The sequence below is a fragment of the Pseudoliparis swirei genome, chromosome 4, assembly GCF_029220125.1.
Source record: "Pseudoliparis swirei isolate HS2019 ecotype Mariana Trench chromosome 4, NWPU_hadal_v1, whole genome shotgun sequence".
Classification (NCBI taxonomy): domain Eukaryota; kingdom Metazoa; phylum Chordata; class Actinopteri; order Perciformes; family Liparidae; genus Pseudoliparis; species Pseudoliparis swirei.
Genome location: NC_079391.1, coordinates 6,413,175 through 6,440,764, shown reverse-complemented (window position 1 = coordinate 6,440,764; position 27,590 = coordinate 6,413,175). Strand labels below are relative to the sequence as shown.

The 27,590-nt window shown below is 43.0% G+C and overlaps 1 protein-coding gene across 1 annotated transcript; it reads left to right on the top strand.

Moving 5' to 3' along the window:
- On the top strand, positions 1-27,590 carry zfand3 (zinc finger, AN1-type domain 3). The gene is made up of 6 exons (XM_056412272.1): positions 1-943; positions 12,633-12,673; positions 13,053-13,241; positions 19,687-19,752; positions 22,506-22,703; positions 25,529-27,590. Exons 1-6 carry the CDS (start codon positions 861-863, stop codon positions 25,681-25,683), a joined length of 732 nt encoding a protein of 243 aa, XP_056268247.1. The 5' UTR covers positions 1-860; the 3' UTR covers positions 25,684-27,590.

Here is a 27,590-nt window from a genome sequence, read left to right as displayed (position 1 = left end):
AATTAAAATAAAATAAAACATAAAATGAAAGTGTATCAAATAGTCCAGTTCAATCTATTGCAGACAGGTTGCTCGTTACAATTCCTCACCAATGAAAGCATATTCAGGTATAATTCTGCTTGTAGGATGCAGAAAACATGCTTTTTCTAAGCTTGGTGTGTTTCAAAGCAACATACACGGGCACAATGACAGGTGGGGCATGTCATTACAACTAAAATATGGGTCCAGTTAAACAACAGCAGATGTTTCTGAGGTAAGTAAAGGAAATATAGACTGAAACCTAAATCTATTCCGACATGAGATGTGGTTAAAACCGCAGAGAATACTGTAACATGGTGTTTAGGGGCTTTCTAGTTGTAGGAAGATAGTTTTATACGGATCATACCAAGTACCTTTTAAAATGTTACATTTTAAAATGGATCAATTACCCAGTTCAACTGATATCTTAGCATGAATACTAATTAAATATTACACTCGTATTATTTTGTGTCACTTTATGTCACATCCCTGCAACAACTGGCCGTCTCTTTACCGACACGCCACCCCTCTACGGAAGTGGTTTGCGCCTCACTCCAGCTGATCGGCCCAGGATTCCCCCCGATGGCTCTGCCCGTCGTCGGCTTTGACGGCTCCGGTTTTTCCAACGCCGATTTAAGCAGTTATAAATCTACGGAGTCCGTGGCCGCTCGTGTCGGCAGACTGTCCCTCGTCCGGTGAAACGTCGAAGGACACTCTGGCCGCGGCGTTGACTCTGTACTTGTCTCGGCGAGGGGGACGTCTGAACACAAATACGAGGCCCTCACTCCCAACCCCGGGATTCACACCTGCTACGCGGAACAAGCCTCACGCGAAAGACCGACATGGGGGACACGGGGAGCGAGGGCAGCAATCCGCCGAGTAACGTGAACGTCGTATCCCCGCGCTGCTCCTGTGGTTTCTGGGGGTAAGGCGAAACACCTCTCAAATGTCTCGGATTGCCAATATGCTTTTCTTTCTCTGGTGGCTAGCACAGTTGCTAGCCATTAGCGTTAGCAGCTCACACAGGGATGAGCTGCGCTTCTTGTTTTCACCCCCCATTGTTTTGTAGCATGAGCCTCGAGCTAACACCGCAGCTGGCCTCGGTCACCTTCTCCCGTTCAGGTGGGCGCAGGGTACGGGGAGGGGGGGGAGGGGTAAGCCCTCCAGGTAATGTGACGGCGTGAAGAAACTAGCTGGCTTTATCTCGCTAAGCATTCAGTCCACGGAGGAAGCAGCTAGCTAGTTAACCCAGTTAGAGATATCACACTGAACCTGGACCCGGGTGGGACATTAGCCATTGGTGTTTTCTATCAGCTCAAATGAGCTTTAAAGCTAAGATATGTGCTAATATACTGACTCATAGTTGCACACATTGACACAGTGCGTTTGTTTTAGTTTCCCCCAGAAGCAGATGCTTCATCATGATAACCTCTTATCGTGTCTCGTGTGTTGGGACACATGTTCACAAAGTCCCAAAGATATCCTAAAGGGTTTTTAAGACAATTATTGACGTTCAATTCACGTTTCACGTTTCAGTATATGCAAGTGTTCCTGCCACCAACCAAAAGCCATTTTAGTGTGTGCTGAAATGTGAGCTTAAAGGATATATATATATATATATATGTATATATATATATGTGTGTATATATATGTGTGTATATGTATATATATCTATATGTATATATATATGTGTGTATATATATGTGTGTATATGTATATATATCTATATATATGTATATATATATATGTGTGTATATGTATATATATCTATATATGTGTGTATATATATGCGTGTATATGTATATATATATGTGTGTATATATATATATGCGTGTATATGTATATATATATATGTGTGTCTATATATATATGTGTGTGGTGACTTCAATAGTAGGTAGACGAAAATTACAGGGTGGCGTATATATAGGGATGTGTATATATGTATATGGTGTATATACAGGACTGTCTCAGAAAATTAGAATATTGTGATGAAGTTCTTTATTTTCTGTAATGCAATTAAAAAAACAAAAACGTCATGCATTCTGGATTCATTACAAATCAACTGAAATATTGCAAGCCTTTTATTCTGATTTATTGCTGATTATGGTTTACAGCTTAAGAAAACTCAAATATCCTATCTCTAAATATTAGAATATCATGAAAAAGTATACTAGTAGGGTATTAAACAAATCACTTGAATTGTCTAATTAACTAAAAACACCTGCAAAGGTTTCCTGAGCCTTGACAAACACTCAGCTGTTATAAATCTTTTTTTTACTTGGTCTGAGGAAATATTAAAATTTTATGAGATAGGATTTTAGAGTTTTCTGTGTGTAATATATAATCAGCAAAAAAAAAAAAAAAAAAGCAATAAATATTTTGATTTGTTTGAAAATGATCCAGAATGCATTTTTTTTTTTTTTTTTGCATTATTAAAAAAAAAGAACTTTATCACAATATTCTAATTTTCTGAGACAGTCCTGTATATATACACCATATGTGTATATATATATACACCATCTATATATGTATATATACCATATGTGTATACATATATATATACACCATATATGTTTGCATTGTTAAACACTACTTAAAATATCACTTCAAAGTATCGCATAGAGGATATATACACAATGGTACTTTTACATTTAGATTAATTTGTATTTAAAACACAATTATTTGCATTTGGTGACTCAACCTAAATGTTATCATGACCTAAGTTTGGTACAAAGGTCCCACTTTAGATATTGCTTGTTGAACTATATATGTTTGTAACATTACACATTGAGGGTCCAATGAGAGAATAAGGATAAGGAAAGTTATCGGCTGTAACTGTCACATTCTGTCCTGCTCTCTGGTCCAGGGAGAGTTTTAATCACAGTGAGGTTTTTCCTGGTTCAATATATTCTACATAAAAAACATCTAAAAAAAGGTATGTTTGTTCTTAAGATATATTCAAAAGCTACAGGAGCTAATTCTGTATTTCCATCAGGGTTTGGATCTCGGTACCAACGATTGTATCGTTGATGACCCACCTAATCAGAGTTAACCTGCGTTTAACATACGTGTGTGTGCACCAACATCATGGCCTCTCTGTGTCTTGTTACAATCATTACAATTGCCACAAAGTTTCATGTTTGCTGACAAGCTTTTATACTTTCTGCATTAAACGTCCTCCACAGACATAGAGTGATGACACTTTAAGTATTTGCCCCAATTCGGTTTTTGAACAAATCCACAAATAAGCGGCCCATTTTACAGGTCACTGAGATACGTACCTTGATTATTATATTTTCCGTCACTACGGCTCTCGCTGTGATATCCGTCCGTCTGTCCTTGAGATCTCTTGACCCTCCTGTTACCTTTACATTTACTAACATATTTGACCCTCGGGGTCAATTTGACCCCAGCAATTAAAACCTCCAGAAAATTATTAGAATTAATATTGTTTCCCAAGTTTAAGTGTGAGGTACTTTATGTTTGTTTGTTGACTACCTAAATAGCCCTTTAAATATATAAAAAAGTTGATATTTCTTATATGTTTGACACAGTGAAAAACAGCCTGGGGTCAAATTGACCCGAAAGAACACCGACATTAAACATTGAATGGGGTCAAATTGACCCGAAAGGTAACAGGAGGGTTAAACCATCATTTAGTCACTAATGCAGAATTCATTACCTTCGCATTGAAAATGCGGAAGGTTATGTTTTGATCGCCGTGTATTTATTTATTAATTTATTTGTATGTGTGTTACTCGCATAACCGAATCGCATAAAATTTGGTGGGATGATTGGTTATTATCCGGGGACCATTTGATTAGATTTTGGGATCGATCGGGTCAAAGGTCAAGGTCATGAAAAGGTCAAAATCTTCTTTTTACCATAGTACGGTCAATTTTTATCCAATTGGCATGCAACTAATGCCAAAATGTTCATAATTCAATGCCCAATCTTGCGATATGCGAAGGTATGCGCTCTACCGAGTGCCCGTTCTAGTTCTACATGCAGTAGTTTCCAGTGTTGTGTTGATTACATTGCCAGGTGATAATGTGTGACTGACAAGGTAGATGATATTCAGACATTATGATGTGAGAGATGACGTTATTTTACTCATCTGTAATTTTTAAAACCCAATCAATCCGAAGTGCTGTCAGTTACAGTATAACCTGAATTTGAGTCAACCCTGATTATGAGCTGCACCTCCCCCATCGCCCTTCTGTGGTAAAAGTCAATCAGAGGTGATCTCGTCACAGTCGTAGTTTATTTCCTCTTTAGCAGCAAAACATGAGCCGATAAGCCGATTAATAAATTCATCGATAGAAAATGTATCGTCAACAATCCTATATGGCGATTCATTTAAGTTTAAGCAAAATTTGCTAAAGTTCACTGGTTCCCTTTTTACCTTCGCATTGAAAATGCCGGAAGGTTATGTTTTGATCGCCGTGTATTTATTTATTTATTTATTTATTTGTATGCGTGTTATTCACAAAACTCAAAAAGTATTGAACCGAATCGCATGAAATTTGGTGGGATGATTGTTTATTATCCGGGGACCAGTTGATTAGATTTTGGGATCGATCGGGTCAAAGGTCAAAGGTCATGAACTGGTCAAACTCTTTCGCAGAACTTAAAAAGTATTGAACCGAATCGCATGAAATTTGGTGGGATGATTGTTTATTATCCGGGGACCAGTTGATTAGATTTTGGGATCGATCGGGTCAAAGGTCAAAGGTCATGAACAGGTCAAAATCTTTCGCAGAACTCAAAAAGTATTGAACCGAATCGCATGAAATTTGGTGGGATGATTGTTTATTATCCGGGGACCAGTTGATTAGATTTTGGGATCGATCGGGTCAAAGGTCATGAACAGGTCAAAATCTTTCGCAGAACTCAAAAAGTATTGAACCGAATCGCATGCAATTTGGTGGGATGATTGTTTATTATCCGGGGACCAGTTGACTAGATTTTGGGATTGATCGGGTCAAAGGTCAAGGTCAAAGGTCATGAACAGGTCAAAATGTTCTTGAATCGCATGAAATTTGGTGGGATGATTGGTTATTATCCGGGGACCATTTGATTAGATTTGGGGATCAATCAGGTCAAAGGTCAAGGTCAAGGTCATGAAAAGGTCAAACTCTTTTTTTACCATAGCACGATACATTTTTGTCCAATTGGCATGCAACTAATGCCAAAATGTTCATAATTCAATGCCCAATCTTGTGATATGCGAAGGTATGCGCTCTACCGAGTGCCCATTCTAGTTTAGAATTTGTTATGCTTGTGTTTTGTAATGTTTGTTCGACACCATTTTTACATTTTTAATATAGTACTAGCGTTTTCTTTTAGCATCGTTCTTGTATAGATTAGACAATTAATCTATTGATTAATTTATATAAATGATCTGAAGATGAACTGATTATGAAAATGACTGTTGGTCGCTACTAAAGAGGATATGAAGGCCAAGCTGAGCCTGCGCTTTGAACACTAGATGTAATACTGTCGTCTGTCAACACTTTAAAGTGGAATATTTCAAAGTTCATGTTTATTATCACAAACACAGGAAACCTGGGCAATGCATGAAGACACCAGATAGTCGTTGAGATGGTTCACTTCACTACCAGATGGATCTTATCCTATCGGTGTCCTCGACTCACGTTTAATATCTCCATACAGTTCAACTTCCATGTATCTGTAACCCCCCAGGGAATATGTGCATGCCTCTCTAAAGGTGACACTCTACCAGTAATCAATGAGGACCTGAACACATAAAACGCATGTGGTGATATTATCTGACTGCGAGTCAGACGAGATGTCGCATTAACTGACGAGAGCACGAGGGATTGTGGGACATTGAGGGTACACTGAGAAAAGTAGACGCTGATGCGGCGGTATTAGGAGAGGCCTTTTGAAAATAGGCCGGCCTTATTGTCTGGGTGTGATGGATTTGGTGTAGAAATCCGTCCCCTGATCATCCTGCTTACGTGCTTTTGTAGTGAACATGGTGTCGGGCCTTTGATCTTCCAGAAGACAGAGGGGGACTGTTGCATTATGTTATTTGGTTTGAGAAGTGGGGAAAACGGGAAGTAGTTGAACTCCCCCGTGAGTTGTTTTGCCCGCTGCAGACTTAACGTATGAAACACAAGTTTCTTTCAGCTTGTTTTATGGCATCAGGGCACTCAAGTGTCAAGTCTCCTTTTACCTTCGCATTGAAAATGCGGAAGGTTATGTTTTGATCGCCGTGTATTTATTTATTTATTTGTATGCGTGTTACTCGCATAACTCAAAAAGTTTTAAACCGAATCGCATGACACTTGGTGGGATGATTGGTTATTATCCGGGGACCATTTGATTAGATTTGGGAATCGATCGGGTCAAAGGTCAACATCTTCTTTTTACCATAGCGAAGTCAATTTCTATCCAATTGGCATGCAACTAATGCCAAAATGTTCATAATTCAATGCCCAATCTTGTGATATGCGCTCTACCGAGTGCCCGTTCTAGTTTTCTTTTGTTTCTTTCTGCCTCCAACTTGTTTGAAGAGGCACATTCAAGTGGTGCACCATGTATGGTTTGTTATCGATGCTCCGCGGCTCATAAACCGTAAATACATCTGACATTCAGCAGCTCGCTTCTGTTGTGTGTTTCTCTCGAGAGAGCGGGCTTTTTTTGTTGTCTCGATCTTCCATGCAGGAGGCAAAGGCAGAAGGAAATGTTAATCACCCCTTCAGTTTACTCGTCACTCTATGGTATCGGAGTGATCGGCGTCTCTTGACGATGATCCTGTGGCGGAGTGCTTTAGTCGAGTTGAAATTAGGATTGCAGAAGAATGTTATTCGCAGATGGGATGAACCCAAAAATTCATCCGGGATTAGTGTTCATACATGTGTGAGATGTAAGCCTAGCTATAAGTGTCATGTTATTAGTTGTTAGTTTGAGATGGTCTGTGTTGTGTGCATGTGTGTGTAGCTCCTTGTCAAGGTTGGTTAGTGCAGCGTAACTATTTGTATCGCATAGTAAACTAGAATGGGCACTCGGTAGAGCACATACCTTCGCATGTCACAAGATTGGGCATTGAATTATGAACATGTTGGCATTAGTTGCATGCCAATTGGATAAAAATTGACCGCGCTATGGTAAAAAGAAGATTTTGACCATTTCATGACCTTGACCTTTGACCCGATCGATTCCAAAATCGAATCAAATGGTCCCCGGATAATAACCAATCATCCCACCAAATTGCATGCGATTCGGTTTAATACTTTTTGAGTTATGCGAGTAACACGCATACAAATAAATAAAGAAACTAGAATGGGCACTCGGTAGAGTGCATACCTTCGCATATCACAAGATTGGGCATTGAATTATGAACATTTTGGCATTAGTTGCATGCCAATTCAGGGACAACTTTTTTTTTCTACTAGTACAGTGGCCCTTAAAAAAAATGTTAAGGGCGAAAAAAAAAAACAGGCGGGCACAGGTTTTTCCTGGTCAAAATTTTTTGCGCTGCTGCAGACCATCTGTTCATGCGATCGAGATATTGGTGAGTGATCAGCAGCTGCTGCGCCGCTGATGCGATGCACGCGCACACGCCGCCGGGGTGGTCACCTCCTCACTAGCCCCCCCCCCGTTAACAACTCTTCTCGGCTCGCCCAAATATTCTCTATGCAAAAAAAAACCTGCACAGTATAAATCGACTTGCAAAGTTTTCCCATCATTTCTACTGTATTACTGATAAATAATTTGACAATATACAACGTATGCCTTTTGCCTTCATGAACTGCAAAACATTCACAACAGAGAACTCTTCAGAAGTTACTGTATTGAGTTTAAATATATTTTAAGAAAAACATACCTTGAGCATGTGCATGTTGCACTTCGATGTGGCCAATCAAAACATTTGTTGGTTTCTAGAGATGCACCGATCAGGTTTTTGGTGCCGATCACTGAAATCAGTATCTGCCGATCACCGATAATACCGATCACGGTGTTGATTGAAGCATTCTATTTTTTGTGTAGCATTATTGCTATGAGGACTATGAGGAAATACATATATAAAGCACCTCAAACATGAAAGAAATTACAGATTTCTTTAAACATTTAGGACTTTTACTTTGAAAAATGTCCTAATTGATACATTACAATTGTTTGATTGCTTAGGGATTTCAGATATGTATGGAACACATCTGCATCATTCATTTCCTGGAACTCTTGGGGAAATCTATATACAGGACTTTTCTTAACATACACAAGTCTGACTAATTTGTATAAACTCTTCCTTGGTCCAGTACAAATGTTCTAATGTTAGCATATGTTAAAAATCTCAGAAACGATCTCTAAAGATACAAAATCAGTTCATTGTTTACATTTGAAAAAATTTTATTAATTTTGATGTTGTTTTTTCTGTTAACTCTTACGTTTCCGGAAAAAACCACTTTAAACTTTGTTCCTTCCTTCTTTTTCTCCTTTTCACTCCCCTGTATTCACCCCAATACTGTGTGTTTTACCGTAGATAGGGGGCTCAGGGCTCAGACCATGTGAGTTCGACAGAGTTTTCAACAGGGGGGGGATGGGCGGTGGGTGGGATCCCCTCTGACCTCCTCACTCTCGCCCGCCCTCTGTTGTGTCTCCGCTGCCTCTGCCCCTTTTTCCACATTAGCCCCCCCCCACACACACACTGGCTTCTTCTTGGTTTTCTTCTCCTTCTTCTTCTTCTTCTAATGAGTGTTTTGAAACCAGTCACATTCAGGCATTACCGCTAACTATAGTGGGCTGAAGTGTAGAACAAGTTTGTCAGCAACAAAAATATTTAATAACAAAAAAAAAATTGGACAAAAATGTATCGTGCTATGGTAAAAAAAGAGTTTGACCTTTCCATGACCTTGACCTTTGACCCGATTGATCCCCAAATCTAATCAAATGGTCCCCGGATAATAACCAATCATCCCACCAAATTTCATGCCATTCAAGAACATTTTGACCTGTTCATGACCTTTGACCTTGACCTTTGACCCGATCGATCCCAAAATCTAATCAACTGGTCCCCGGTTAATAAACAATCATCCCACCAAATTTCATGCGATTCGGTTCAATACTTTTTGAGTTCTGCGAAAGATTTTGACCTGTTCATGACATTTGACCTTTGACCCGATCGATCCCAAAATCTAATCAACTGGTCCCCGGATAATAAACAATCATCCCACCAAATTTCATGCGATTCGGTTCAATACTTTTTGAGTTCTGCGAAAGATTTTGACCTGTTCATGACCTTTGACCCGATCCCAAAATCTAATCAACTGGTCCCCGGATAATAAACAATCATCCCACCAAATTTCATGCGATTCGGTTCAATACTTTTTGAGTTTTGCGAATAACACGCATACAAATAAATAAATAAATAAATACACGGCGATCAAAACATAACCTTCCGGCATTTTCAATGCGAAGGTAATAAATACACGGCGATCAAAACATAACCTTCCACATTTTCAATGCGAAGGTAATTAAACACAGTCCTGTTGTGTCTTTGTCACGTCCCAACACACTTTTTTGTCAAATATTAAATGCAAAACATGGCTGAAGACATCTCTGGTTTGTTGCTGCTAGGTTACTCTGATACAGGATTACTTGATGAATAAATAAACTCCTAAAGTCCACACTACTACAGTACCAACCTGTTGTAATGATTTCACATTGGCACACAGTATTTGTAACATTGTTATGTAATGAGATTTGTTACCAAGGCTATAGATAATTCCTGGATTTGTCAAGCAATTGCATTAGGAATCAGTTTATGAATCAGCCCAACGTATTCATAACAAACGTGATTTAGATGAACAAAAACATTGAATGCATGTGTTTTTAATCCTCTTCCAGTTTTTATTGAAGATCAGCAAAGCGAAACCTCTGGATATGGTCCAGGCTACAATGTCGAACTGTAACGTGTAATCTCTCCTCCCCCCGGAACATAAACCACCGCTGAGTCTTTCTCTGCCACCGTTTTATTCCCCATACACACTATCGTGTAAAAGTTTGCGGTCACCCAGACAATTTCGTGTTGACCATGAAAATTCCCACTTTTATGAAATCAAATGAATAGAACATAGTCAAGACATTGCCAAGGTTAGAAATAATGATTTTTATTTGAAATATTAATTTAGTTCTTCAAACTTGGAACTCAAAGGAAGGCCAGTTTTATAGTTTCTCTCACTAGCATAACTGTTTTCAGCTGTGCTAACATAAAAAGGTTTTTTTAGGGGTTTTCTAACACTCCGCTAGTCTTCTAAGGCGATAACACAATGTACCATTAGAACACTGGAAATGGGCATCTATACACCTATGTAGATATGTCATAAAAATTTTTCATTGACCACATTAACAATGTATAAAGTGTATTTCTGATTAATTTAATGTTATCCTCATTGAAAAAAACAGTGCTTTTCTTTGAAAAATAAGGACATTTCTAAGTTTTTTTTTCTCTAAGTGACCCCAAACTTTTGAACAATAGTGTATACACATTGTCTCACTAATTCCATAATGTACACAAGCAGCAACATTTACTCTTTAACAAACTTCCATCTGTATTTCTGAATTCATTTTGTACTTTTACTCCTTTTGTCCTTGTTCCTTCAAACCATTTATCACCCATCCAAAGCCTTTTTGCGCCTTTGTGTCACTCAAACCGCATCGCCACGGCAACCGAGGCCATCTTCCTGTCTGTTCCAATCAGATACTCTCATTAGTAACAGCAGTGGGCCAATTGTGTCGTCTGTTCCAACTCCACTCGGCATAACAAGCATGCGGCATTTTCTTTCCTGCGTGTTTTTAAATATATGGTTTTTTTTTTATCTCATCCTTTCTCGCCCCTTTTAGTTCCCTTAATTAATCCGTGAGTTGATTACCTCCCTGATTTCGACTGGCGACAACAGGATGTGACTTGTTGTTCACCCGGTCCCGGCTTCCTCCCTGCCCCGTGTCTCATGATTAGTTTTCTCCTCTATTCTTACCTCCCTTGCTTCCTCCTCTCAGTTTTTTTTGTTTGTTATACCCAATCCCACACACACCGGCAGACTGACGAGACTGCGGCTGACCCCACATTTTTAGAAATGAGGACAACGGTGTGCAGCCAAGCACCCGAAAATAAATAGAATGTGACCGATAGCGGGGCGACCGTCACGCTCGACGCGCCGACGGTAAAGGACGAGGACGCGGGGAGGAAGCGAGAGAGGAGCGCTCTCGGAGGAAAGCCAGAGCCATCTGTTGTGATCGAGTTGTGCCACTGAAATCAGCGAGGCTTCGGTAATCAACCCCGTAATAGCAGCCATTTCATATCCGCGCAGCCACGATCTGGAAGGGAAAAGTATGTTTTAGAAGCGTTTGTCGCCGGAAAAAAAAAGGGGCAAGTTAATGAGGGTTGTAACGTCCTCCACACAGGCCTCTTCCTCACCTTAATCCGACCCGTTGAGTGGCTGTTGTGGGCATTGCCAACACGGACGAGAGGCCCGATGATTTGATCAACTTCATCAACTTGTTTTCGAGCAAAATTGGATCAACTCGTTCCACCGTATATCTGATGTCACCGTCCTGTTACTACTTTTTACAGACTCAATGTTTATGGGTTCATTGAGCTAGACCATATAACTATTTGATTGCGTTACATATTCACTGTTTTCGATAAGGGCAAGTCAAACTTCCGACTGATGTATGTTAAAGGTTACAATAATGAGAAAGGAGAGTGTGACTTTAAATTGCTAGTTGTTTTAATTATATAATTAGAGGAATTTTATTCTTTTTTTTTAAGGGAAATTCCAAAACGGTCTCCAAAGAGTCTCGGTTTGAAATGCACAGAAACAAAGATCAGACACAACAACAACAACAATAATAATAATAACTAGAACGGGCACTCGGTAGAGCGCATACCGTCGCATGTCACAAGATTGGGCATTGAATTATGAACATTTTGGCATTAGTTGCATGCCAATTGGATAAAAATTGACCGTGCTATGGTAAAAAGAAGATTTTGACCTTTCCATGACTTTGACCCGATCGATCCCAACATCTAATCAAATGGTCCCCGGATAATAACCAATCATCCCACTAAATTTCATGCGATTCGGTTTAATACTTTTTGAGTTATGCGAGTAACACGCATACAAATAAATACACGGCGATCAAAACATTACCTTCCGCATTTTCAATGCGAAGGTAATAATACCTTTCCACCACCGATGGTCCACTTAGATCTTCCAACCAAAGTCTATTGGATGTACCGCCTGCTCGTTTGGGTCCTGGAACCCAGAGTTTGGAACAATCTACACGTTAAATCTGTTTATTTTTTGTTCATCACCTGTTTTAAGTTGTTTCTTCTTTCCTGTACAGGAGTGGCTCTGTGTAAGAACCGGTTGCTGTATGCTACCTATGTTCTTAATTGGGTTATGTGTTTTTCAATATAGAAATAATGTGTTATCATCTTGAGGATTGTGTAAACATGTTGTTACTCCTGCTGCGTGGATACCCATCAGCTAAAGACATTTATTTTCCCACTCTGCAATTCTTTAATTGTTATACAAGCTATTTGAACCTTTGTTTTCTCCCTCTGCTCTTTTCCCCCTCAGATCGAGCAAAACTATGAATCACTGCTCAAAGTGTTTCGCAGGTACGTCCTCTCTCGTTCTTCTGTGTTCACCCACACAATGCAATACTCCGTCTAGTCATGGGGCGTTTGCTCCAGTCTTGAGGGGGTATTGTGTCCACTCTCACTTAGTTCATCTTCTGGCAAATCAGTGCCGAAGATATGAGTCGAAAACTAAATCCATTTAAATAAGATTAAAACAAGAACTATGCCAGAGCACCACGCTTTTTCTAAATTCAATTGAACATCATCCAAAGATGCACCTGAGTCCCCCACTTTGCTGTTGTTTGGCCTGCCGCCTAAGTTCTAATTGTTTGCATCCCCCAAAGCCGATAGATGTATTCAAACATGTCTCGACATTTACCTTCTTTTTTTTTAAATTCTTTTTTTTCTTCCTCCAAAGATATTCAGAAGAAACAGCCGGACGACGATCGCGCCCCAAAGGCCTCTTCGAGCTCCGGCAGCAGCCAGGCAGACATCTTCCGCACTGAAACAAACGGCGGCATCAGTCAGTCGCTAATGTCGATGCCGAAAGCGTCTGAGGACCCGTCGCCGGGGGAGACGGGAGCGCCATCTCTACCCGCTCTGGACGGTAGGACGGCAGTTAATCCTCTTTATTATGATTTGGGATGAGTGACGACATTCTCTGCTCCCTATGTCCATGAATCTAGAGATCACCCCCACTCTGGAGTCTGGACCTCAAAAGTCCTGCGTAAAGTGGCCTTTTTTGTCTTTAATGTGCTTTTTTTAATGCACAATCTCTCATTTTCGTGGTTAAAAGCAGAGCGCTTCCCCTCACAGCAGCAGCAGCAGCTGCAGTAGTGCCCCATGCACCGGCTATATCTGTCCTGGTGGCACAGATGGAGAGAATGATAGCAAAGGGTATCCATTTAGAAGTGACGCTTTGAAGAGGACGCCCACAATTGCCAGTTCATCGGTCATTCCTGGACACGGTGACAAGGTTATTTGAGGAGGCGCATCCCGGACGCAGCAATAAAATAACTCCAGATCAGATGAACTTGTGAATTCATGTTCCCACCCTGACGTGGTCCTGTGTTGCATGAATATAGATGATAAAAAAGAAAAAGGTGGTGCGGAGATGACCACGTTGTTATTGACCGACCCCGGATGCACCGCTCCGGGCCCCTCGGCAAAAAGCTGATGGAATTTCTGTATTGTGAATTATTGCAGAAAGATACTCTTCATTAATCCCTTTCATGATCTTTGAAGTGTAAATACAAAGGGAAGTAAAAAGCTAAAATGATGATATTAATTTATACATGTATTTATATATTTATATGTGTATATATAAATATATTTATGTATATATATATATGTGTATATATATGTATGTATATATTAGGGCTGTCAATCGATTAAAAAAAATTAACTAATTAATCGCATATTTTGAAAATCATTAATCGCGATTAAAAGTTTTTTTTTCTTCTAAAGACTAAATCTTCTAAATGAGCGAGTAATCACTTCAGACAGCGTGCATTTTAGACACTTGTTTAATTGTATTCTTTTTTAAAGACAAAACTTCCCACAGAGCTGTGTTTTCAAAGAGGCTCCTACCTATAAAGTGCCAGCGAGGTATTTAATATCGTGGATGATAAATTGTTTCTTCAGTGAAACATCCAGATTAGTAAAAAAAAGGTGCATTTGAGACCCCATTGGTCCTGTCATCTTTAACATTGAACAACAGCAGAACTAGTGGCCTTGGTAAACTGACAATATGTCACGTTAACCCTCTGGAGGCTGGGCTCATTTTCTCGATTTTACAAAAAATGTAAATTCACCTTTTAAAGGCGTTTGCATATGACACATCCCAGTGTTTCCCCCACCAGTCTATCAGGGTGAGGCCCCGCCCCCCTGTCATTTTCTCTATAGCGCCAGATTACAGCAGAAGTAATGTACGGTTCTTTCCTTCAAGACGTCTTTGTTCTTTTATTAATAATAATAATAATAATAATAATAATCATTTATTTTATATAGCGCTTCTCAAGGCACCCGAAGTCGCTTTACAGAGTCCAGAGGTCACACACAAACACAGTCATCCCGGTGGTGGTAAGCTACATCAGTAGCCACAGCTGCCCTGGGGCAGACTGACGGAAGCGTGGCAGCCAATCAGCGCCTACGGCCCCTCCCCCACCACTAAACGTCTGTTGTTGGTCGTCTCTACAGCAGCATGTCATTCTGTCTCCACGTGTCGTTCACTCTTCTCGGCTCTCCGTCTCGCGCGCCGCAGAGCTCCATGCCGGCGTGTCTGCGCGCGCATCGGGGCGGAGCAACAACAAAAAAGTCACCTGCACCTTCCGCCCCGCGTCACCGACACGTCGCCCTCTGCTTCTCTGTGAATATGGAGGAGCAGACGGGAGGAAGGAGGCGGACTGCCGCGGCTCGACACTCACAGGAGTGCAACAACTTCAACGACACCGGAAGTAAACAAAGTTGCGTTAATTGCGTTAAAATATTAAATTAATCGCATACATTAACGCGTTAACGCTGACAGCCCTAGTGTATATGCAAGATGGCGGCGCGTACGGATGCAGCGGCGCCTCTCTGTCCTGACCATTTGGTGTTTTGTTCCATTACTAAAGGTTTGTGCAAAAGTTCGTCCAAAAATTGTTCGTCTTCGCCTCGTCTGTCTACGTCGGAACACAAATACAGTCGCCAGGTTCTGTTAACCATCGGCAGGACCAAACTACACGGCACTCTGGACGCTGAACAAGCGGAAAAACACTCGGGGAGCACGGATTACTTCGCCGGCCTACGACCACACCGGCCACACCGGACTCGACTGCCACTCCTCCCCCAGAAAGGAGGCGCCGCAAGCGTTGTGAGAGGACGCAGAAGAGGGGTAAGCGCGGAGGTACCCGAGCTAGGCTAGCGGCTCGGCCAACTCGTCCAGCCATACCATCCATTATCATGGCTAATGTGCGATCCTTGGACAATAAAATGGACCACATTAGACTGCTGCAGACGGAGCGGCGAGACGTGAGGAGCTGCCGTGTGCTTATCTTCACGGAAACACGGCGATTCTGCTCGTCGCTGTTTACATCCCCCCGACCGCCAACAACAGTGATAGAAATGCGGCACTTTGTGAACTGTATCAGGCCGTCAGTGAACAACAGACGGCTCACCCAGACGGCTTCACCATCTTTGCTGGAGATTTCAACCATGCAAACCTTAAGACTGTCCTTCCCAAACTACACCAGCATGTTGATTTCCCAACAAGAGGAGACAACATTTTGGATCTGGTCTACACAACCCACAAAGGAGCGTACAAGGCCTCCCCCACATAGGTCTCTCTGACCACATCACCGTCATGCTAATGCCAGAGTGAAAGTCTCCAGACCGGTTCTGAAGCCGGTACGGGTGTGGCCAGAGGGGGCCTCCTGCGCTCTCCAAAGACGGCTATGAGTCAACAGACTGGGGAATGTTTAAACAGGCAGCCACATACAAGACATTGGGGAGTACACAGACACTGTTACTTCTTACATGAGCAAAGTGCATTGATGATGTGACCCATGTAAAGACCATCACCACTCGGGCTAACCAGAAGCCGTGGCTGACAGGGGAAGTCCATCGGCTGCTGAGGACCAGAAACAAGGTCTTAAGAGCTGGGGACGAAACGGACCTGAAAACAGCGAGAGCCAACCTGTCCCACGGCATCAGGAAAGCAAAAAATTTCGACACAAAAAAGATAATCCGGCACTTTAAAGACAGCAGAGACACACGCAGCCTGTGGCGGGGCATTCAGACCATCACAGACTATAAACCCACGCCACAGAACTGCGACAGCAACATCTGCTAAACAACCTCAACAGCTTCTTTGCCCGGTTTGAAGCACAGAACAGCACTCGTCCACACAAGACTCCGCCCCCTCCCCACGATCAGGTTCTGTGCCTGTCTGCTGCCAGTGTGAAGAGGACTCTCTCGTCTATCAACACCCACAAGGCAACGGGTCCAGACAACATCCCTGGTCGTGTGCTGAAGGACTGCGCAGAGGAGCTTAAAGACGTCTTCACGGATGTCTTTAATACTTCTCTGAGACGAGCTGTTGTTCCATCATGCTTCAAGGCAACCGCCATCATACCTGTGCCAAAGAGATCCACTCCGTCCTGCTTCAACGACTATCGTCCAGTGGCACTGACCCCCATAATCATGAAGTGCTTTGAACGACTAGTCATGTCGCATATCAAATCCATTCTCCCCCCCACTCTGGACCCTTTCCAGTTTGCATACCGGGCCAAACGGTCCACGGAGGATGCAATCTGCTCTGCTCTGCTCTCCACCCTCACCCACCTGGACAAAAAAGACTCCTATGTAAGAATGCTGTTCATAGACTTTAGCTCAGCATTCAACACAATCATCCCACAACAACTAATCTGCAAACTTGACCAGCTGGGGCTCAACACCTCGCTGTGTAACTGGCTGCTGGACTTCCTGAGTGAGAGGCCACAAGCAGTACGTGTTGGCAACAACACCTCGAGCAGCATCACACTCAGCACAGGGGCCCCTCAGGGCTGTGTGCTCAGTCCCCTGCTCTTCACCTTGCTGACTCACGACTGCAAACCCAGCTACAGCACCAATCACATGGTCAAAGTTTGCAGACGACACAACATTGATAGGTCTCATCACCAAGGATGACGAGACCCTCTACAGGAGGGAGGTCAACCTTCTGACCACGTGGTGCGGAGCCAACAACCTCCTGCTCAACAACAGCAAGACCAAGGAGATCGTTGTTGACCTCCGGAAAGGCCACACCCATCACCCACCACTGACCATCAACGGTGCGGACTTTGAGCAGGTCAGCAGCACCAAATTCCTGGGGGTGGAGATCAGTGAGGACCTCTCGTGGACAGCCAACACTACATCGCTGGCAACGAAAGCACAGAGGCGCCTCTACTTCCTCCGGAAACTGAGGAAAGCAGGGAGCCCCCCATCCATCATGTGCACCTTCTACCGCGGCACCATCGAGAGCATCCTGACCAACTGCATCACTGTGTGGGGCGGAAGCTGGAAGGATCATGGGTGCCTCACTCCCCCCCCTCCCATCCCTGCAGGACATATACAACACCCGCCTCACCCGCAAAGCGACCTCGATTGTGAGTGACCCCTGCCACCCGTCACACGGTCTCTTCAGCCTCCTGCCCTCTGGGAGGAGATACCGGAGCCTCCGGGCTCACACCGCCAGGCTGTCCAACAGCTTCATCCACCAGGCGGTCAGGAAGCTGAACTCTCTCCCCATCCTCCCACTCCGTCCTCTTTCAGACTCACATGTCTGAATGCTGCTAGTTCAATTTATGTTGTCTATATGTTTACATGTTCTTTTACTATTTTTGCACTTTATGTTGCACAATTCAATTCACTTTATGTTGGACAGAAGAGAAACGTAATTTCAATCTTCTGTTTGTTTGCACATATGAAAAATTGACAAAAAACTGACTTTGACTTTGACTTATATATGTATATGTATATATATGTATATGTATGTGTATATATATATGTGTATTCCTTCCCGCTGCTGTCAGGCTGCACAACAAATTGCAGTAGATCGCTGGAGATCTTTGCAAACTCAGCACTTAATTTTTTCTCTGTATATTTAGTATTGTGTTTTATTTTTTATTTTCTATTAATGCTCTGATGTGCACCCGCTGCTTGTGATCCTGACATTTGACTAATAAAGTAATATCTAATCTAATGTAATCTAATATATATACAGGACTGTCTCAGAAAATTAGAATATTGTGATAAAGTTCTTTATTTTCTGTAATGCAATTAAAAAAACAAAAATGTCATGCATTCTGGATTCATTACAAATCAACTGAAATATTGCAAGCCTTTTATTCTTTTAATATTGCTGATTATGGCTTACAGCTTAAGAAAACTCTAAAATCCTATCTCATAAAATTTTAATATTTCCTCAGACCAAGTAAAAAAAAAGATTTATAACAGCTGAGTGTTTGTCAAGGCTCAGGAAACCCTTGCAGGTGTTTCGAGTTCATTAGACAATTCAAGTGATTTGTTTAATACCCTACTAGTATACTTTTTCATGATATTCTAATATTTAGAGATAGGATATTTGAGTTTTCTTAAGCTGTAAACCATAATCAGCAATAAATCAGAATAAAAGGCTTGCAATATTTCAGTTGATTTGTAATGAATCCAGAATGCATGACATTTTTGTTTTTTTAATTGCATTACAGAAAACAAAGAACTTCATCACAATATTCTAATTTTCTGAGACAGTCCTGTATATTTACACACCAAGGCTGTAAAGGCAGACTCGTCGATGTATTTGAGCCTGATGTAGAATCACCTTTTTTTCCTCTTTTTTTAAAGTAAAAGATTTTTTTTAAATCACAAGTCTGATGTATTTTATATCGTATGTTACCTTCAAATATTTTTTCATGCATCTAACCAAAAACCCTTTGACTTCGAGAAGCAGTTGCTGGGCTCCAGGACTCGGTTCTGCTGAACTCTAAACTGACAAACTCCTTAATTCATGGAGACTTATTCATGTGCCATCTACAAGTTAAAAGTTCTTGTTCAGTCCCAACACGTCGAGTGAAGAACCCGAGACGATGAACGGCCGACTACACACCAGCTGATCCCGATGCTGAGATATGACTTGTTACTATAGCTGACATCGGCAATTATTTAGATAATTAATGAGTTGTTTTAAGTAATAGAAACAGGTCATTGGTTCTAGCTTCATATTTGTCTTTTGTCTTTTATCTTATTGTAAACTGAAGCTCTGCACCCCCCCCCCCCCCTCCCCCAGATATCTATTGCAGTCTTTGCTCGCGGCATATTAAAGAATTTTAACACCTCGCTACCTTGTAGAAAGATAGCACCGCGGTCTTCTCCGCTTCTCGATGATTTATTGTGGAATTATTTATGGCGCTGTTCTGAATCAATATCGCCAGAAGACGTTTGATTTTGTTTTACACTTAAATGAGAGAAATCCCAACGCAGTCCTCCAGTCAACGGGCGTCCTGATGTCCTCTCTGTTCTTCCGTCTCTTCCAGAAGTCTCCAGCGCGGACGCGGTCTTCAGCTCGCTCTCCACTCCCACCAAGCGCTCCCTTGAGTCAGGTAGGCCTCGCTCGGCCATCACCAGGTCCACTATTGTGCTTTTCACTGTGCTTGGCATGTCCACTTCAGGTATCGGAAAGAGGGGGAACCATCGGGGGGGGGGGGGGGGGGCATCGGGATTGATCCTAACCAGCCGAGTTAATTGTCCTTCCAGTGGAAACGGCAGAGGGAGGAGAGAGACAGTGGGGATGCAATGTGTCTGCAAGAGAGGGTGCATATGTAAAGCTCTCTCGCTCTCTCGTTCTCACTCTCTCTCTCACTCTCTCTCTCGCTCTCACTCGCTCTCTCACTCTCACTCGCTCTCACTCGTTTCCGCTCTCGCTCTCTCGCTCACTCGTTCTCGCTCGCTCTCTCGCTCTCACTCGCTCTCGTTCTCGCTCGCTCTCTCGCTCTCGCTCACTCGCTCTCTCGCTCTCACTCGTTCTCGCTCTCTCTCTTGCTCTCTCGCTCGCTCTCTCGTTCTCGCTCGCTCTCTCGCTCTCTCGCTCTGCTCTCTCGTTCTCGCTCTCTCTCTCTCGCTCTCTCGCTCTGCTCTCTCGTTCTCGCTCGCTCTCTCGCTCACTCGCTCTCTCGCTCTCACTCGCTCGCTCGCTCGCTCGCCGCCTCGCTCTCGCTCTCGCCTCTCGCTCGCTTGCTCGCCTCACTGCTCTCGCTCGCCTCTCTCGCCTCTCTCGCCTCTCTGCCTCTCGCTCGCTCTCTTCTCTCGCTCTTCTCCGCTCGCTCTCGCCTCTCTCCTCGCTGCTCTCGCTCGCTCTGCTCGCTGCTCTCGCCGCTCTCGCCTCGCTCGCCTTCGCTCGCTCTCCTCTCTCGTTCTCGCTCTCTCTCGCTCGTTCTCGCTCTCTCGCTCTGCTCTCTCTCGCTCTCTCTCTCTCCCTCTCTCTCTCTCCCTCTCTCGCTCTCCTCTCCTCTCTCGCCTCCTCGCTCTCTCTCTCGCTCTCTCTCTCGCTCTTGCTCTCGCTCTCTCTCTCCCTCTCCCCCTCTCTCTCTCTCTCCCTCTCTCCCTCTCTCTGTGCTTCTAAATCACTGTCACTGTCCCGTGTTTGATCCTACCAATTTCAGAAATAGCGTTTACGAAAAGAGAAAAGGCGAGAAGGCGGTTGCAGTGACGCTCTTCAGACAGACTCGGCGCGGCGGAGCATTATGACTTATTAAAATAAGTTTGAACAAGGCGGCGCGTCTAAACACGGCGGCGTCTCGCTTCACTCTGCCTTCCCCGTCAGGCGACACGACCCGTTGCCGTGACGACACTCGTGAAAACCAGCACGCGGCTTAGCAATGCTGTGTGGGCATGTCGATCCCTTGTCTGATGCAGCGGGGGTCATGTGAGCACACACGTGCACGTACATACACACACATGCACACACGACCACACGCGTGCACGTACAGATGCACACGCGACCACACGCAGCATCATTTAAACGTGAGGTTTCACTTTTTACCGTCTCTCTAAATTCCGGTTTAAAGCCCGCATACGCTTTTTAGTGCAAGCTATAACTCTAAAATCTTTAAATGCTTTTTTATTTTTTAACAAATCAATCCAAAAAAAGTTGCGTCGTCGTCGTTTCCGCCGCTGTAAATTGGCCACGGAGATTTACCAGGATAAGGGAAAGGCTGGCGCAACGCGCTCCAGCACATTTTGGGGATCGATGGGTCCGGCTGGGGGGATCTGGCTGCTCGGCTTGGCCTAGTTCTCAGAGATTTATTGAGCGCCGATCAGCATTCGGTCCGGGGCCACGGGAAGAAAAAAAAAGTCTTCTGGATTGATGAGAAAAAAGCCGAGTTTAAATTCCAGCTGACCAGAGGAAGCGGCGGCGTGCTCTCCCCTGGTCTCGGGCGCCGGGCGGAATGTCGTCTAATACCGGAGAGTCATTCATCTCCAAAGCGCCTTTTTATTGACCACAAACAGGTGTTTTTGTTGCAGCGGCCCATCGATTGTTCTCTCCCAGTTTGTATTAAAGGAAAGTTGTGACTGAGTTTGTCTTTTGGAGGAAGGGTCAGCTGGTCGTAGATGTTTTACGACTGAGGTATGTGCACCTGTGTGAACTGGGATGTGACGACTTTGAGTTTGATGATCTAAAAAAATGTTTTTTAATGTCTGTCACTGTCTTATTGTCGTATGTCTGAAACTTGTTTAATGTGCTACTGGCTGTCTTGGCCAGGACTGTCATGTACAGGAGATTTTTAATCTCAATGAGGCATTTCCTGGTTTAATAAAGACAAAAATAAATAATATCGAATATTCTTGTTGAAATTCTAGTCAAAGCGGATGTTCTTGACACTCAGTAGACAAATGTTTTTTGGGGATTATTATGTGGGTGGTACTCATAGAAATATTTGACTTTTAAGGATGTCGTTGGATTAGTAGATTTGATTCAAAACCAGATTGCAGATTGATAAACCTTGACATGCTTCTGTATCCGACAACTACAGAGAACCGATTACAATACAATAATTTAAGTATTTTATTACCCTTCGTTGATCCGTAGAGTGTAAACAGGATGGAGATGTCTAGTTGCATTGTTGAGTTTTAACCCATTAGAAATGGAGAGAAAGATGTCTAATATCCATTGTTGAACAATCAAGGTTTTTATTATTCATTTAAATTTTTGTCCCAAACTTCTAGACATCAGTATACACCGAAACTTCTGCGGTACTTACGGATGTGACAAATACCAAATTTCTTTTTTAAATTCCTCGCATCGCAGTTAATGGACCTCGGCGATTGCTATTTTTATTTTCTTCTCTTCCTCCAGCTTCGGAGTCGGAAAGTGACGTTTCACCCGAGAAGAGGGCGAGAGTGGGCGACGGGCCGGAGGGCGAAGAGTCTTCATCGTCATCCTTATCCGCGTCGTCGTCTCGCGGCGGCTCCAAGCAGCGGAGCCGCAAGCGCTGCCATCGCTGCCAAACCAAACTGGAGCTGGTTCAGCAAGAGCTGGGTTCCTGTCGCTGTGGTACGACGACACACACACACACACACACACACACACACATACGCCAACACCTGTCACTCACACACAAGAGCATATACACATCAAGCAGCGGCGGCTATTATTAAAGACCTTTCACGTGCATCATCTCTGCCGTTAATATCGGCCTCCTCAATACATACAGGGCTCGTACGGTCATGGAAAACCTGGAAAAGTTATCTAATTTTAAAATAGTTATTTCCAGGCCTGGAGAAGTCCTTTAAAAAAAATTTACTTTTCAAAATTTTGGGGAAAATTTGTAATCTTCATATTTTTATTTACACAATTTGATTAAAAGAATAAATATTTATATAAATATTTATTCTTTTAATCAAACTATTGTCTCTCATTCATTTGGCATTTAACCCTCCTGTTACCTTTCGGGTCAATTTGACCCCAGGCTGTTTTTCACTGTGTCAAACATATAAGAAATATCAACTTTTTTATTTATTTAAAGGGCTATTTAGGTAGTCAACAAACAAACATAAAGTACCTCACACTTAAACTTGGGAAACAATATTAATTCTAATAATTTTCTGGAGGTTTTAATTGCTGGGGTCAAATTGACCCCGAGGGTAAAATATGTCAGTAAATGTAAAGGTAACAGGAGGGTTAAGGTATATACTCGTGTATACACCGAGATTTCACAACATGTTTGGTCATGAAAATTTGATTTAAAGTCATGGAAAAATCCTTGAATTCTATTGGTCAACCTGTGTATGGACCGTGTGCATAACGACTGTGCTGGTTGGATTGGTCACAGCTGTGATGATTGTACATCCAGTGCAGTGAAGTGCATCTCCTCCCTCACCATGTGTGTTTTTTGTGTTGCCGTAGATGTGGGTGCCTCGGGGGGATCATTACAGAAAGCCTGAATGTTTCACATTGCACATAAAACATAAGCCAATTACCACCAACACTAATGCGGTTTAAAGCAATACTCGGCGCGCTAATCAACTTGTTTGCATACAAATTAAAGTACTTAAGTCACAGCTCTTTGCTTAAATCCACGCAACAATTTCGAAATTGCAAATTGACTCGTCTGTTTTTCTTCTGTTTCTCCCAGCCTGGCGCTGCTTTAACGCACGAGCCGTCCGACCTTAATAGTCCAACGCTCACTATGAAAACGTGCTTTTACAGACCGAAGGGGGGGGGGGGGGGGGGTGGTGGCAATTATGGTGATATCGGCACTATCGCTTTAATTGCAGATTACTTTGCTAATGCTCCTGCAAAATGTTTCTCGGTGTAAGCCAAGAAGGTCCGATAATGAGTTGAAAGCGCCGACGCCTTTCAGATGGGAAATGGGGAGGGAGAAAATAAATCTCCGGTGGGGTATCTGATCCAATGTTGGCATCGGCGGCTATAATATTCATCCGACGACGTCTGAGTATGAAACGGAGCTTAAAAAGCTAATTAGATCAAACAGGTTCTCATCGGAGACCCGATCCCACACCGGTGCTGTCCTTCACTTCCCGAGCAACGGTCCGACAACCTTTTCCATAACACGTAACCTTTTGATAATGAGTCCGGTGTGTGAAGATAAGCTGTGGTATTCTTATTTTACCATTATTTAAGTAAGAAAATAGAGTCCAGAGAGCACATTATAATCACACAATGGCTGCAATCAATCTGGCCTTCCCAGCATGCTGTGTGTTGTGTTTAAAATCGTTTTTAAAAAACCCCATTTAATAGCATAATTAGCCTTCTAAATTAGTGTGCGTGTAAATTTATTTTGTCCGTTCATTGCACTAAAGCTACTGGAAGTGTATTTGATTCCCTCTGTTGCCTCCAGACTCCCTTTTTCAAAAAGCATCAACTGTTACACAACTTTCTCCCCTCCACTCCGTTGAAGTGCGCTGTAATCACAGAGGTTTTTAATTGCATAGCAACCAGCTGTCAGACTGGGTTTTTTAATCACCGCTCATTGAATGCCAGCCGTGTTATTATGTGTATTAATGAATGAATTTAAGACGAGAGCTAACGAGCTGCTCCGAGCTTAACGAGCCTCCAACAGTGGCTTTCTTCGGGGTTTTGTGTGTGTGTGTGTGTGTGTGTGTGTGTGTGTGTGTGTAGAGCGCTCCAGCAGACGCAGAGAGAGCCGATGAGGACGCTCTGCCTTTTTGTTTAATGGAGTCAAAGGAGGGAGATATTCACCAGTGTCTTCTCTGGTAACCGGAGCTTTTTCACAAAGAAATGGCGGCAGCAGCAGTTAATATTATCTGCTCGTTATTATCTTTCCATTCAAAGATATGCCTGAAAACTTTTTGGCGAAATTCGTCTTTTTTAAAATAAATTTAAAAAAAGGGCAGCGTTTCTGAGATTGGAGTGAGACATCGAAAATGTGACGTTGTGATCTTCGCAATACATTTTTTTTGATGTGACGTGTATTGGCCAATCAGCGTTAAGATGTCTCTAGCGTCTTCATTGTTGAGTCCTCTTTCGGGCCCGCAACAAAAATACTTTTTTATTGTTATCCTTTTCTATAAATTTGTGGGTTTCAAACATTTTCACATAATTTGTCTGTTTAATTTACTAATTAAATATCAAATTATATTCAATTCCTTTCTTGTCCCTTTTTGAAATTGTATTTGTTTAATGTAGCGCAGTAAATATCATCTGTCCGTTATCATTTTAAAAATACTTTTATTATACAGATATTTGTTGCTTTATCTATCTCTTTGTATACATTGTATGGGTTTCAAACATTTTCATTTAATTATCATACGAAGTTTAATTCCCTTCGTTCCGTGTGCTGTTTCTCTACGTTGAAATACAGCCTGAGTAATATTTGTGTATTTGTACCCCCCCAGGTTATGTCTTCTGTATGCTCCACCGGCTTCCGGAGCAACACGAGTGTCTGTTCGACCACCTGGGCCGCGGGCGCCAGGAGGCCGTCCTGAAGATGGTCAAGCTGGACCGCAAGCTGGGCCGCTCGTGCCAGCGCATCGGGGAGGAGTGCTCCTGAGCGCCGGCCCCTCCCCCGAGAGTCTCAGTGTTCAGACACGGCGTCTTAGCACCGACAGGGATCTGATTTTTTTTTGATTATTTAGTTTTCTTCTCATTTAGTTTTTCTTGCAGTTTTTTTTTTTTTTTGGGATACAAAACCTCCACCCTTTTCTTTTTTTAAATTATGCTCGCTCTTTTACCCATAATGCCCCCCCCCCCCCCCCCGTTGTTTTCTGCTTCTGTTTCGGCTCCATCGTATCCCCGCTGCTAAAATGCCTTTTTTTGTTTTGTTTTTTGGAATGAAAAAAAAAATCCCAACCCAGGAACGACGGAACAATAAAAGGAGCGACGGAAGAATATATACAACCTCTTCACTTTGTTTGCGAGCGGATGAGACGACGCGAGCGAGAGTCGAGACGACGGAGAAGAAAATGCAACGCTTGATACAAATGTTTGTCCCCGGAAAGCCAGTTTAAGACGATTACTCTTTACCTCAAAAAAAGAAAGAAAATGAAAGATCGACGACGAAGTGAAAAGGACGGACGCCCTTTCGTGTCGACCTCTGCTGCGGCGCCGGTTCTAGACTGCTCTTTACCTCAAAATCAGACAGAGCTGATTTGTACTCCGCGCCGAGACACGGACTTTGTGAAGCGAGCCAGCCTCAGTTAAAGTCGGTGTGTTACCCCCCGCCCCCCCCCCCCCACTGGCCGTCCACCACCGCAGACCATCAGTTAATCCTCCGCCTCAGGATCTTCGCCCCGCCCCTTTCCGATTTGCATCGCCCTCCGCCTCTTTGTTCCGTTTTTTAAAAAATCACACAAAAGGTGTTTTCTGCTCTTTTTTTTTTTTTAAGGAGGCCATTGTGGACACTTAATCTGGGGAGATTATTATAAATCCAAATTCCCGAATTTTCACGCCGGTGGAAGTGAGCCGCTCGCCCTCGGGGAGCGCACGCCGATCCGTCGTCGGGATTGTGATCGGTGGAGACTTTTAATTTCTCTGTCTTCCTCTTTTCGTCCCTATTCGCCGCCCCTCCCCCGCACGAAGACACGCCCCCCCCCCTCCCAACGACAATGTGGATTACGTGTACAAACTTCAGGAAGACGACGTTTAACAGGACGTGACGCGTGTTGAAAATGTGCGTATGCTCTCGGACCTGAAATGTCTGCGTTGTGCACGCCCACACACACACCTCCACGCTCTCACACTCGTTTCTCTCGCACCCTTTCTTTTGTCTTCTGCGCTCGACTGTTGTTCACATTGAGCACAAGCCGGCAGCGTCGGACACCGCCGTTGAAGTTGGGACCGAGGCGGCGGAGCGCCACTCGGAGGTTCCCGTTTAAGATGTGTGTGTGTGTTGGTTGTTATAGTTCAGGTTTCTCCATGATGTCTTAGACCTTCGTTTCTATTATCCACATTTAAAGGTGATTTGATACAGTACTTTAATTTCCCTCCTTCCTTTTTTTTTTTAGGCCCCGTGTTTCGATGAGCTCTCCTCCTCCGGCCTTCCACTTTTCATATCTCGTCTCTCACCTTCTTGATTTGCTCCCCCCCTCCCTCTTTCCTGCGGGAGAGGGGGAGGGGCGGCTGGGGTGCGCAGCGCGGCTGAAAGTTTAAACTCAAATAATTACTTTTCCAAATGTTTTCCTTGTGGACCGTGGAAGGAGTGAACAGAACATGCATAATAAATGAATATTCTGTATCTTAAAGAACATCTTATTTAACCCCCTTTTATTTTGTTGCTTTTCACTTACACTTTAGTGTAGAACTGCTTTCTTTTTTGTTGGGTTGTAATGTGGTTATAAAATGGGAAGATGAACGTGGACAATTCTATATTTTTTTGTTTCCATTGTTTTTACTTTATGCTTCCGCTTTCCAAATTTTCTTTTACTGCGAAAGAATAAACTGGATTAGACAAAGTGTGAA